Genomic DNA, 13,296 nt, shown 5'->3' with positions numbered 1-13,296 from the left:
AGGGTTGAACAGTGATTGCTTCTTTAAAAAGAAGTTGAATGTTTAAAGCAATGTTCATTTCATAGCTAAAGGTGTATTTAAATTCTACACGTACAATAGTAACATAGAGGAGGCATTAAAGGGGCAGTATTTATATAACATAGAGGAGGCATTAAAGGGGCAGTATTTATATAACATGGAGGCATGAAAGGGGCAGTATTTATATAACATAGAGGATGCATTAAAGGGGCAGTATTTATATAACATAGAGGTGGCATTAAAGGGGCAGTATTTATATAACATTGAGGACGCATTAAAGGGGCAGTATTTATATAACATAGAGGTTGCATTAAAGGGGCAGTATTTATATAACATAGAGGTGGCATTAAAGGGGCAGTATTTATATAACATAGAGGATGCATTAAAGAGGCAGTATTTATATAACCTAGAGGAGGCATTAAAGGGGCAGTATTTATATAACATAGAGGAGGCATTAAAGGGGCAGTATTTATATAACATAGAGGAGGCATTAAAGGGGCAGTATTTATATAACATAGAGGATGCATTAAAGGGGCAGTATTTATATAACCTAGAGGATGCATTAAAGGGGCAGTTTTGCAGTTGAAACAATAATAAAGCACTCACCCCTTTTATTTTGGTTAACAGCTGAGGGGCGGGGCTGGAGAAATGATATCACACTCTATTCAGTAGACAGAGCAATGGAATCAAGGACTGACCATCCATGATGTCAACATTATAGTTTTAACAATTATTATTATTCTTTTTTTAACTAGGCAAGTCAGTTAAGAACAAATTCTTATTTTCAATGAAAGCCTAGGAACAGTGGGTTAACTGCCTTGTTCAGGGGCAGAAGGCCAGATTTTTACCTTGTCAGCTCAGGGATTCGATCTTGCAACCTTTCAGGTTACAAGTCCAACGCTCTAACCACTAGGCTACCTGGCTAGGCTACCTGCCGCCCACCAAACCATGCTTTGAGGCTTGCATTGCATTATTTACGGACAAAGGTAAAACAAGCATATAGGGTAGTGATGGGGTAGCTCAAGGGTTGCAAAGAGAGGGTATATTACTGGAAACTTTCAAGGTTTACCAGTAAAATACCAGAATTGTGGTATTTTGCAAAGATTTTATGAAATCATTGACAATGCATTTGGTGGCCCTTTAGGGTACTTCAGATGATCACAGGTATCTGTAATAATCTCTGGTTTCTACTTCAGATGATCACAGGTATCTGTAATAATCTATGGTCTCTTCTTCAGATGATCACAGGTATCTGTAATAATCTCTGGCCCGCTACTTCAGATGATCACAGGTGTCTGTAATAATCTCTGGTTTCTACTTCAGATGATCACAGGTATCTGTAATAATCTCTGGTCTCTTCTTCAGATGATCACAGGTATCTGTAATAATCTCTGGTCTCTTCTTCAGATGATCACAGGTATCTGTAATAATCTCTGGCCCTCTTCTTCAGATGATCACAGGTATCTGTAATAATCTCTGGTTTCTACTTCAGATGATCACAGGTATCTGTAATAATCTCTGGCCCTCTACTTCAGATGATCGCTGCCCGCACCTGCCCGCCCGTCCAGCATCACTACTCTGGACGGTTCTGATTTAGAATATGGGGACAACTACAAATACCTAGGTGTCTGGTTAGACTGTAAACTCTCCTTCCAGACTCACATCAAACAACTCCAATACAAAGTTAAATCTAGAATTGGCTTCCTATTTCGCAACAAAGCATCTTTCACTCATGCTGCCAAACATACCCTCGTAAAACTGACCATCCTACCGATCCTCGACTTCGGCGATGTCATTTACAAAATAGCCTCCAATACCCTACTCAATAAATTGGATGCAGTCTATCACAGTGCCATCTGTTTTGTCACCAAAGCCCCATATACTACCCACCACTGCGACCTGTACGCTCTCGTTGGCTGGCCCTCGCTTCATACTCGTCGCCAAACCCACTGGCTCCATGTCATCTATAAGTCTTTGCTAGGTAAAGTTCCCCCTTATCTCAGCTCGCTGGTCACCATAGCAGCACCCACCTGTAGCACGCGCTCCAGCAGGTATATCTCTCTGGTCACCCCCAAAGCCAATTCCTCCTTCGGCCGCCTCTCCTTCCAGTTCTCTGCTGCCAATGACTGGAACGAACTACAAAAATCTCTAAAACTGGAAACACTTATCTCCCTCACTAGCTTTAAGCACCAGCTGTCAGAGCAGCTCACAGATTACTGCACCTGTACATAGCCCATCTATAATTTAGCCCAAACAACTACCTCTTTCCCTACTGTATTTATTTATTTATTTATTTTGCTCCTTTGCACCCCATTATTTCGATTTCTACTTTGCGCTTTCTTCCACTGCAAATCTACCATTCCAGTGTTTTACTTGCTATATTGTATTTACTTTGCCACCATGGCCTTTTTGCCTTTACCTCCCTTATCTCACCTCATTTGCTCACTTTGTATATAGACCTATTTTTCTACTATATTATTGACTGTATGTTTGTTTTACTCCATGTCTAACTCTGTGTTGTTGTATGTGTCAAACTGCTTGCTTTATCTTGGCCAGGTCGCAATTGTAAATGAGAACTTGTTCTCAATTTGCCTACCTGGTTAAATAAAGGTGAAATAAAATGTTTAAAAAAAATCACAGGTATCTGTAATAATCTCTGGTTTCTACTTCAGATTATCACGGGTATCTGTAATAATCTCTGGTTTCTACTTCAGATGATCACAGGTATCTGTAATAATCTCTGACCCTCTACTTCAGATGATCACAGGTATCTGTAATAATCTCTGGTCTCTTCTTCAGATGATCACAGGTATCTGTAATAATCTCTGGTCTCTACTTCAGATGACCACAGGTATCTGTAATAATCTCTGGCCCTCTGTGTGGCCTTATCACATGTAAAATATTCAAAATCCTCAAATGAGATGATTTTCTAATAAAACAGAATGGCAAAGCTATAAAACATTATCCTAAATACAAACTGTCAATTTAGTGAATACCATTAGTGTTTAATATGAGGTTTCCAGCGTAAAATATATTTGATATATATTTTATTTACAGATGTATATATTTTTTTTTACTATAACCAGCTTTCCATCCAACCTTTTTATGCGAGTAAAGTACATGTGAGGATAAAAAAATGTCATGACATAATTTTTTTTACGGTAAACTTTACAAATGTCAACAAAACAAAATACACTAGACAAGATGGGATCTTTTGAGACAGATTTCCATGTCAATATTCTAAAATCCGCATTAAAAACAATTATGTGCATTTTCCCACAAGCGACATGTTACAATCAAATTGACTTGTTGCTGATAAAAGTATGTGCGTGATGATGTAGTGCACATAAAAAAAAAAATGCTGGCTGGAGCGCATGTATAGCCTACAGTACATGATGAGATTATTATGGCCAAAAAGGCAAGATTTTTATTTTTTAAAAATTCAAACGCAGCCAAGCATCGATTATCATGTTACCAGAATAAGACCATCGATATTTACTTGGAAATGAGCGTCAAACTCATCACCTTTCACGTTTACCACCCTGCGACGTTCATCCTCATTTATTTAATCTGTAGCCTAAATGGTGCTTTCATGACAACTGGGAACTCGGATAAAAACGAGGTCTAATCATGATGTCAGTGATCTTCAGGTCGGTAAAACGGAGGTCTAGAAAGAGGCCAGAGTTACCGACTTGGAATTCGGAGTTGGATTTTTTAGTCGGAGTTCGTTCTTTTCGAATTCCCAGTTGTCTTGAACGCAATGAAGATGTAAATCGGATATTTCCAAGTTCTGAGTTCTCAGTTGTTTTGAACGCGGCATAATAAACTGTTTGATTTCCTGATGAGTCGTAGTGGGAGGACTCCACAACATGTCATCGTGTGACTACAAATGTACTTCGATATATTGGTTATTATATACATTTTTTTTGCGCATACAAACGTTTCCACCGACATTTCTCGCAATGATTTTACCAACACAAAAAGATCCCACCTTGTCCAGCGTATGGGTCGTTACACTATTTAGTTTTTTCGACTTTTGGAAAGTTTATAGAAAAAGGTTCTGTTTCCATCAGGCCTGTAATTTTTTTTTTATCCGACTTTTATTTTACTGGCATAGATACTTTGGATGGAAACCTGGTTAGTAAAATTAATGATATCGGTGGAAACGCTTTTATGCGCAAATATTGATATAATAACCATCCTATCAAAGTAAACTTGGAGTCACGACTCGGGAAAGCATGCAGTTTATTAGGCTACAGATGAAATAAATGATGAGGAATAACATGTGAAAGTGCAAAGTGACGATCTTGATTCGTCCTTTCCGATACATATCGAGGGTCTTATTCCGGGTGACATGATCATGGACGCTTGGTTGCATTTAACACATACAACATAATGTCGCTCTTTAGTTCATAATATGCACATCATGTTGGCTAAACGCGCTCTAGTCAACAGGTAATGCACATGTGCACCTTTGGCTAGAGCGCATGTGCAAATACCGGTGTCGGCACACTCGTTATACAGTATAATGCTACATTTTTTTTGTGTGTGAGAAAATCCTCAGTAGATTTGAAAATGTGATGCAACCTAATTTAACTTGTATATTTTTTTTATTATTCAGTACATGGTAATTTAACCCGCAAAATGTGTATTTTTACGTGCGCTACGTCATCACGCACAGTCGTTTATCTGCAACAAGTCAATTGGATGGAAATATTTCTGGTGGGGAAAATAAGCATATTACCTTTTTATGAATATTCTCATGAAAATCTGTCGCGAATTGGATGGAAACCTGGTTTATGTCAGTATGTATTTTTTTGTCAATGTTTTTCCGTCAAACTGGTGGTAGTTGTGAAAAAAGTAAATAATTGCAATAGTTGCAGAGTTAATTTAAAAATAATCCCGGTAATGATTAGATATTTTTTTCATTAATTAGACAATTTTCTCTTGAACCATATGGTCTATCTACTAGAAAATCATGGACAATATGGACACAGATATACAAAATGAATATTATATATGAATTAATTGTTTTAAAGTTATTGATTTTCTGTTAATTACCAAAATTACTGAAGATTCCGGTAACTTTGATAAATTACCGGTAGCTTTGCAACCCTAGGTACAACAGTTGAACTAAGATCATGAGGCATTTATAAGTTATATTCTTCAAGAATCAGCGGGTATATATATCGATAATTTAAATGTCAAAAAATATATTTAGCAAACACAGATTGCCCCCTTTTAATAAAACGCTGTATAAAAAGTCAAGGGGGAGTTTTTCAAAAAGTAATATGTTTTGTTAACCAAGCTGTCAGCTATTGGACTGCTTCCAGATAAATTGGCTTTATAAGCCACAGCTAGCGAGGAAACCCTCTCTGTCGATGGACTGAAGTTAATAGCATTGATTGTGGATATTGTGTTTTGTCTCTACAGGGACTCCAGTGAATCGTATTCCTATCATGGCCAAGCAGGTGTTGGATCTGTACACGCTCTACAAGCTGGTCACAGAAAAAGGCGGCTTAGTGGAGGTCATCAATAAGAAAATATGGCGTGAGATCACCAAAGGCCTCAACCTCCCTACCTCCATTACCAGTGCAGCGTTCACCCTGCGAACACAGTGAGTGACACCGCTGGCGATAAATAACCTCATAACCTGTAGGGCCATCGCATATCACTTCACTCTACAGTTAGTGGTACAGGAACCACAAGTGTTATATGAGATCTATGATTACATATATGATTAGATATATTATGTTATATATGACTAGATATACAGTATGATTAGATATATGATTAGATAGGTGTCTGTATTAATACTACAGTTGATTCAGAATACACCATAATGTTATGTAAGGTTTGGACTTAGATTTTATCTAACACCCAGCCTGTTGTTATTCTTAGAAACACATATCCAATCATCACCACTGCTGTACAGTAACTGTTATTATGTTTTAGCAGACACTTGATTGGCACAATAACATTCATTATGTTGACTACCATTACTACCATTACGGCCATCCTAACCTAGATAATGCATGATAATGATAGAGTTGGAGAAGAAGGGGAATTAACTGTACAGTCCTGACCACAATGAAGTGCAGAACAGAAGAAAGCCTGTTGGTATACAGTGCATTCGGAAAGTATTCAGACCCCTTGACTTTTTCCACATTTTGTTACATTACAGCCTTATTCTAAAAATGATTAAATACGTTTTATTTCACTCATCAATCTACACACAATATCAAATAATGACGAAGTGAAAACAGGTTTTTAGACATTTTTTGCAAATTTATTAAAAATAAAAACAGATACCTCATTTACATAAGTATTCAGACCCTTTGCTATGAGACTCGAAATTGAGCTCAGGTGTATCCTGTTTCATTGATCATCCTTGAGATGTTTCTACAATTGACCTAATTTACTTTGTTGTAAATTCAATTGATTGGACATGATTTGTAAAGGCACATACCTGTCTATATAAGGTCCCACAGTTGACAGTGCATGTCACAGCAAAAACCAAGCCATGAGGTCGAAGGAATTGTTCGTAGAGCTCAAAGACAGGATTGTGTCGAGGCACAGATTTGGGGAAGGGTACCAACACATTTCTGCAGAATTGAAGGTCACCATTAACACTGTGGTCTCCATTACTCTTAAATGGAAGAAGGTTGGAATCACCAAGACTCTTCCTAGTGCTGGCCACTTGGCCAAACTGAGCAATCGGTGGAGAAGGGCCTTGGTCAGGGAGGTGACCAAGAACCAGATGGTCACTCTGACAGAGCTCTAGAGTTCCTCTATGGAGATGGGAGAACCTTCCAGAAGGACAACCATCTCTGCAGCACTCCACCAATCAGGCCTTTATGGTAGAGTGTCCAGACTCCTTAGCAAAAGGTACTGAACAGCCCGCTTGGAGTTTGCCAAAAGGCACATAAAGGACTCTCAGACCACGAGAAACAATTCTCTGGTCAATAAACCAAGCTTGAATGCTAAGCATCAAGTCTGGAGGAAACTTGGCACCATCCTTGCGGTGAAGCATGGTGGTGGCAGCATCATGCTGTGGGGATGTTTTTCAGCGAAAGGGACTGGGAGACTTGTCAGGATCGAGGGAAAGATGAATGGAGAAAAGTACAGAGATATCCTTGATGAAAACCTGCTCCAGAGCGCACAGGACCTCAGACTGGGGCGAAGGTTCACCTTCCAATAGCACAACGACCCTAAGCACACAGCCAAGACAATGCAGGAGTGGCTTCGGGACAAGTCGCTTAATGAACTTGAGTGCCCCAGCCAGAGTCCGGACTTGAACCCAATCGAACATCTCTGGAGAGACCCTAAAATAGCTGTGCAGCGATTCTCCCCATCCAACCTGACAGAGTTTAAGAGGATATGCAGAGAAGAATGGGAAAAACTCCACAGGTTTGCCAAGCTTGTAGCTGCATACCCAAGACTACCCGAGGCTATAATCGCTGCCAAAGGTGCTTCAACAAAACTACTGAGTAAAGGATCTGAATACTTACATAAAAGTGATATTTCAGTGTTTATATTTGTTATTATGTGGTATTGTGTGTAGATTGATGAGGGGGAGAAAAAACAATTTAATCAATTTTAGATTGAGGCTGTAACATAAAAAATATGGAAAAAGTCTGAATATATTCTGTATGTCCCTCTAACTGCCCTGAAGACAGTAATCATGTGCCTATGACCAGATGTATACTGTTAGCACTGAGGTGGTGTGCCCTAGTAGGAAGTCCACTGTATGCAGCTCACCCTGCACTAACATAAATAAAATGAGAATATCTACTTCTCCTAAGCTTCCCAGTAAAGTAATGAAAACAAGCAAGCATCCCAGAAAAGTGCTAAAGCCCATTCTGGTGAGAAGCTGCTATAGACCACCAAGTGCTAACAGTCAGTATCTGGATAACGGATGAAATGCTTGATAATGAATGTGATATCAACAGAGAGGTATATTTTCTGGGTGATTTAAATATTGACTGGCTTTTATCAAGCTGCCCACTCAAGAAAAATCTTGAAACTGTAACCAGTGCCTGCAACCTGGTTCAGGTTATCAGTCAATCTAGCAGGGTAGTTACAAACAGTACAGGAATGAAATCATCAACATGTATAGGCAAAAGGCAGCAGAACTGGTTGGCAAACGTACTGCAAATTGAGAAATCATGTGACTAAACAAAACAAAAAGAAGAAGAAACTATACTATGAAACAAATATAAATTATATAAAGAATGATAGTAAAAAGCTTTGGAGCACCTTAAATGAAATTTAGGGCAACAAGGCAAACTCGGCTCCATCATTCATTGAATCAGATGGCTCATTCATCACAAAACACACTGATATTGCCAACTACTTTAATGTTTTTTTCGTTGGCAAGGTTAGCAAACTTAGGCATGACATGCAAGTAACAAACGCTGACACTACACATCCAAGTATATCTTACCAAATTATTAAAGACAAGCATTGTAATTTTGGAAGACGTGAAAAAATTATTGTTGTATATCAACAATGACAAGCCACCGGGGTCTGACAACTTGGATGGAAAATGACTGTGGATATTAACAGACAATATTGCCAATTCTATTTGTCATATCTTCAATTTAAGTCTACTAGAAAGTGTGAGCCCTCAGGCTTGGAGGGAAGCAAAAGTCATTCCGGTACCTAAGAATAGTAAAGCCCCCTTTACTGGCTCAAATAGCCGACTAATCAGCCCATAGTAAACTTTTGGAAAAAATGGTGTTTGACCAGATACGATTCTATTTTATTCAACTGGGCAAGTCAGTTAATAACAATTTCAATGACAGCCTAAGAACAGTTGGTTAACTGCCTTGTTCAGGGGCAGAACAACAGATTTTTACCTATTCAGCTCGGGGATTCGATCTTGCAACCTTTCGGTTACTATTCCAACGCTCTAACCACTAGGCTACCTGCCACCCCACAGTAAACAACTTGACAACAGACTTTCAGCACGCTTATTGGAAAGGACATTCAACAAGCACAGCATAACACTTACAGAAATTAGTTATGATTGGCTGAGAGAATTTATGATAAACATTTTGTGGGGGCTTTTTTGTTAGACTTCAGTGGGGCTTTTGAAATTATCGATCATAGTCTGCTGCTGGAAAAATGTATGTGTTGTGGCTTTACACCCCCTGCTATATTGTAAATAAAAAGTTACCAGTCTAACAGAACACAGAGGGTGTTCTTTAATGGAAGCCTATCCAACATAATTCAGGTAGAATCAGGAATTCCCCAGGGAAGCTGTCTAGGCCCCTTACTTGTTTCAATCTTTACTAACGACATGCCACTGGCTTTGTCTATGTATGCGGATGACTCAACACTATACACGTCAGCTACTACAGCGACTGAAATGACTGCAACACTTAAGAAGAGCTGCAGTTATTTTCAGAGTGGGTGGCAAGGAATAAGTTAGTGCTAAATATTTATAAAACTTAAAGCATTATATTTGGGACAAATCATTCACTAAACCCTAAACTTCAAAAAATCTTGTAATGAATAATGTGGAAATTGAGAAAGTTGAGGTGACTAAACTGCTTGGAGTAACCCTGGATTGTAATCTGTCATGGTCAAAACATATTGATACAAAAGTAGCTAAGATGGGGAGAATTCTGTCCATAACAGAGCACTGTTCTGCCTTCTTAACAGCACTATCAACAAGGCAGATCCTACAGGCCCTTAGTTTTGTCGCACCTGGACTACTGTTCAGTCGTGTGGTCAGGTGCCATAAAGAGGGACTTAGGAAAATTGCAATTGGCTCAGAACAGGGCAGCACGGCAGGCTGTTGGATGTACACAGAGAGCTAACATTAATAGTATGCATGTCAATCTCTCCTGGCTGAAAGTGGAGGAGAGATTGACTTCATCACAACTTGTATTTATGAGAGATGTTGAATGCACCAAGCTGTCTGTTTGAACTACTAGCACACAGCGCGTACACCCATGCATACCCCACAAGACATGCCACCAGAGGTCTCTTCACAGTCCCCAAGTCAAGAACAGACTATGTGAGGGGCACAGTACTATATAGAGCCATGACTACATGGGACTCTATTCCACATCAAGTAACTGATGCAGCAGTAGAATCAGATTTAGAAAACAGGTAAATATACACCTTATGGAACAGCGGGGATTGTGAAGAGACACACACACAATAACATACGCACTATACACACACGTACACATTAATTTTGTGTTGGGCACACACTTAATGTGTTGTGAAATCTGTTGTGAATGTATTGTAATGTTTTTAAAACTGTATAAACTGCCTTAATTTTGCTGGACTCCATTTAAGAACAACCGAAAGCTGGTCTTAGCAGTAACATTGGTATTTATTATGGATCCCCGTTAAATCCGGAATAAATACAATACAAATTTTACCGCAAAGACCAGCTTTCAGTTGCTCTAAAATATCCCCAGCAGTGCATACTGAAATTGGCACTTTGGCTCCACGTTTTTAAGGAAACACATCATATATTGCCATCCTTCCCACCTCAGTGCAAGCAAGCTCATATAAGACGTGTAAATTACCAAACCTGAAGATAGGGTTAGAAAATAGAAGAGTGCTGGCCTTAACAGGTCGAAGTTGTAAACGAGAATGCATTTGACAATGGAGCTGGCTTAACACCAGCTAAAAATAGAGCCTTGAATGTTTTATAGGTTGGCTGTTGTAATAAATTACGTAATGTAACCTTGTTGACATCCAGGATGACACAAGCATTATGGCAGCCTCTTAGTGTAAAACTTCTCCTTCAATAAAACATTGTGAAATGTCCTGTTCCTGATCCCTTCTTACAGGTATATGAAGTACCTCTACCCTTACGAATGTGAAAAGAGAGGTCTGAGCTCCCCCGGAGAGCTCCAGGCAGCTATCGACAGTAACCGCCGCGAGGGACGTCGTCAGAGCTACGGGTCGGCCATCTTTAACTACTCTCCAATGGGGACAACCTCCATCGTCTCCTCCCCGAAGATGAGCATGCCTCACCTGGCCATGTCCACCCTCAATGGAGCACATGTGACCCAGGGACACAACATCAAGAAAGGTGAGACACAGAGCACTGTTTCATGTCATGTGACCAGGAAGAAGCTGCCGTGCTGCAGTTGTGGTTACCATAGGGACGGTGTTGTTTGTTGCTCACTGATTTGAAAGACGTGTGTGTGTGTGTGTGTGTGTCCATGACCTGACTGTTGAATTTAATGTCACAGGATGGAGTGAAGACACAATGCACAGGAAATTTGATTTCCTTGTAAAAAAATAAATAAAAAATCTCTCAGAATTTGACTTCTCATGTTGTAATTTTGAAAGTTTGAATATCAAACCGGACATTACATGACAGAGTATTTACCACTGCCTGAGAAAACACCTGTACTGAACGACCATAAGAACTTCCTGAGCGTATAAATGCCTACAGTAGCCTACAGAATGCCCAACTTTTTCTCAGGGATTTGGTTCAAAGCAAAATACGCATTTCCCAAGATCTGAAAGAAAGAAAATGGACAATAAAATATAAAGTATTCTTCTTTAAAACTCTCTCTTGAAAAAGTGATTTTTAATCTCAATGAGACTAACCTGGTAAAATAAATAAATAAATAAATGATTCTGTCTGTTTATCCCAGAGGATGGCTTGATGGGGGGTTGTCTGTCGGGTCGTGTCGGGGGGATGCCCATGTCTCTGGGAGGTCACCCCCAAGCCGTGGCAGCTCAGGCGGCTGCAGCGGTACAGGCTGCAGCGTTGGAGCAGCTGAGGGACAAGCTGGAGAGCGGGGAGCCGCCAGAGAAGATGGTGATGGCCGAGGAGCAACAGAGACTCATGCAGCACGCGGTGCAGCGGAACCTCCTCGCCATGGCAACACAGCTTCCCATGAACATCAAGATCAACAACCGAGCTGAGCGGATGAGAGGTGAGATAAACCAATGCTTAAGTTAAAAGTTAAAAAGTCAGATAATACTGTAAGTTGCATGGATTCACTCTGTGTGCAATAATAGTGTTTAACATGATTTTTGAATGACTACCTCATCTCTGTACCCCACACATACAATTATCTGTAAGGTCCCTCTGTAAGGTCCCTCAGTTGAACAGTGAATTTCTAGCACAGATTCAACCACAAAGACCAGGGACGTTTCAATGCCTCACAACGAAGGGCACCTATTGGTAGATGGGTTAAAAAAAAAAAAAAAAGCAGAGATTGAATATCACTTTGAGCACGGTGAAGTTATTAATTACACTTTGGATGGTGTATCAATACACCCAGTCACTACAAAGACACAAGCGTCCTTCCTGTTGCTATTCTGAATACCAGCTATGTCTGGAATTCTCTATACAGTGCACTACTTGGGTGCCATTTTGGACACAGTTACTAAAATGTGTTTATCTGTTATTATGTCCTGAGGTGAGACAAATCAACACAGTTACATTATTAATGTGGACTTATGCGTATCTGATATTATGAATAGAGGATGTGTCTGAAACAATGTTTATAAACCCTGGATGACCGACGGGGCAATGTGTTGAAGCCACAGGGCCTCCATCTTGGTACTCCTCCTCCGGTGTAAAAAATATTCTGGAAGTTATAGAAATGAGTTTATTAAATGTCTACATTCATTTTTGACACGTTTGTTATATTACAGACACTTTAATGCATACTTTTAAATTATATTATCTTAGCTAAAAAATCCTTAAATAAAACATTTTTGAGAGAACATTTTTTAAATTTTCTTCTTGAAACATTTAATTGAAATACTGTAGAATGTAATTCATTCCTATGGAGGACTGCTCCCACTGGGGAGTGCCAATATGGCCGACCGGTGGCTTCAAAACCTCTCAAAGGCCAATACGCAGCATCAGGGTTTAGATACATCATTGGTCTGAAACGGCACCATACTTCCTATATAGTGCACTTCTTTGACAAAACAACACCACAATTATTATACATTCACATATGTATCTGTTATTATGAATACAGGTTAAAATGGCAACCAATTCTCTATATAATGCGGTACTTTTGACCAGAGCCTGTCTCCAGCTATAGGGAACAGGGCTCCCAATTACATTCAGCTGACCTGCCTCCAGTTATAGGGAACAGGGCCGGGCTCCCAATTACATTCAGCTGACCTGCCTCCAGCTATAGGGAACAGGGCCAGGCTCCCAATTACATTCAGCTGACCTGCCTCTAGCTATAGGGAACAGGGCCGGGCTCCCAATTACATTCAGCTGACCTGCCTCTAGCTATAGGGAACAGGGCAGGGCTCCCAATTACA

At 39.7% G+C, this 13,296-nt stretch overlaps 1 protein-coding gene across 2 annotated transcripts in view; it reads left to right on the top strand.

The window, feature by feature from the left end:
• The window catches only part of LOC106570942 (AT-rich interactive domain-containing protein 3A), a 215,998-nt gene that overhangs the window by 188,879 nt on the left and 13,823 nt on the right, over positions 1–13,296 (top strand). For both annotated transcript variants that reach the window (XM_045695443.2, XM_045695444.2), the window contains 3 exons: positions 5,452–5,635; positions 10,836–11,080; positions 11,655–11,939. In XM_045695443.2, the coding sequence (XP_045551399.1) occupies positions 5,452–5,635; positions 10,836–11,080; positions 11,655–11,939 (714 nt within the window). The remainder of the gene's footprint in view (positions 1–5,451; positions 5,636–10,835; positions 11,081–11,654; positions 11,940–13,296) is intronic.

The sequence above is a fragment of the Salmo salar genome, chromosome 15, assembly GCF_965601325.2.
Source record: "Salmo salar chromosome 15, fSalSal1, whole genome shotgun sequence".
NCBI classification, from domain to species: domain Eukaryota; kingdom Metazoa; phylum Chordata; class Actinopteri; order Salmoniformes; family Salmonidae; genus Salmo; species Salmo salar.
This window is presented reverse-complemented; position numbering and strand designations above follow the sequence as displayed.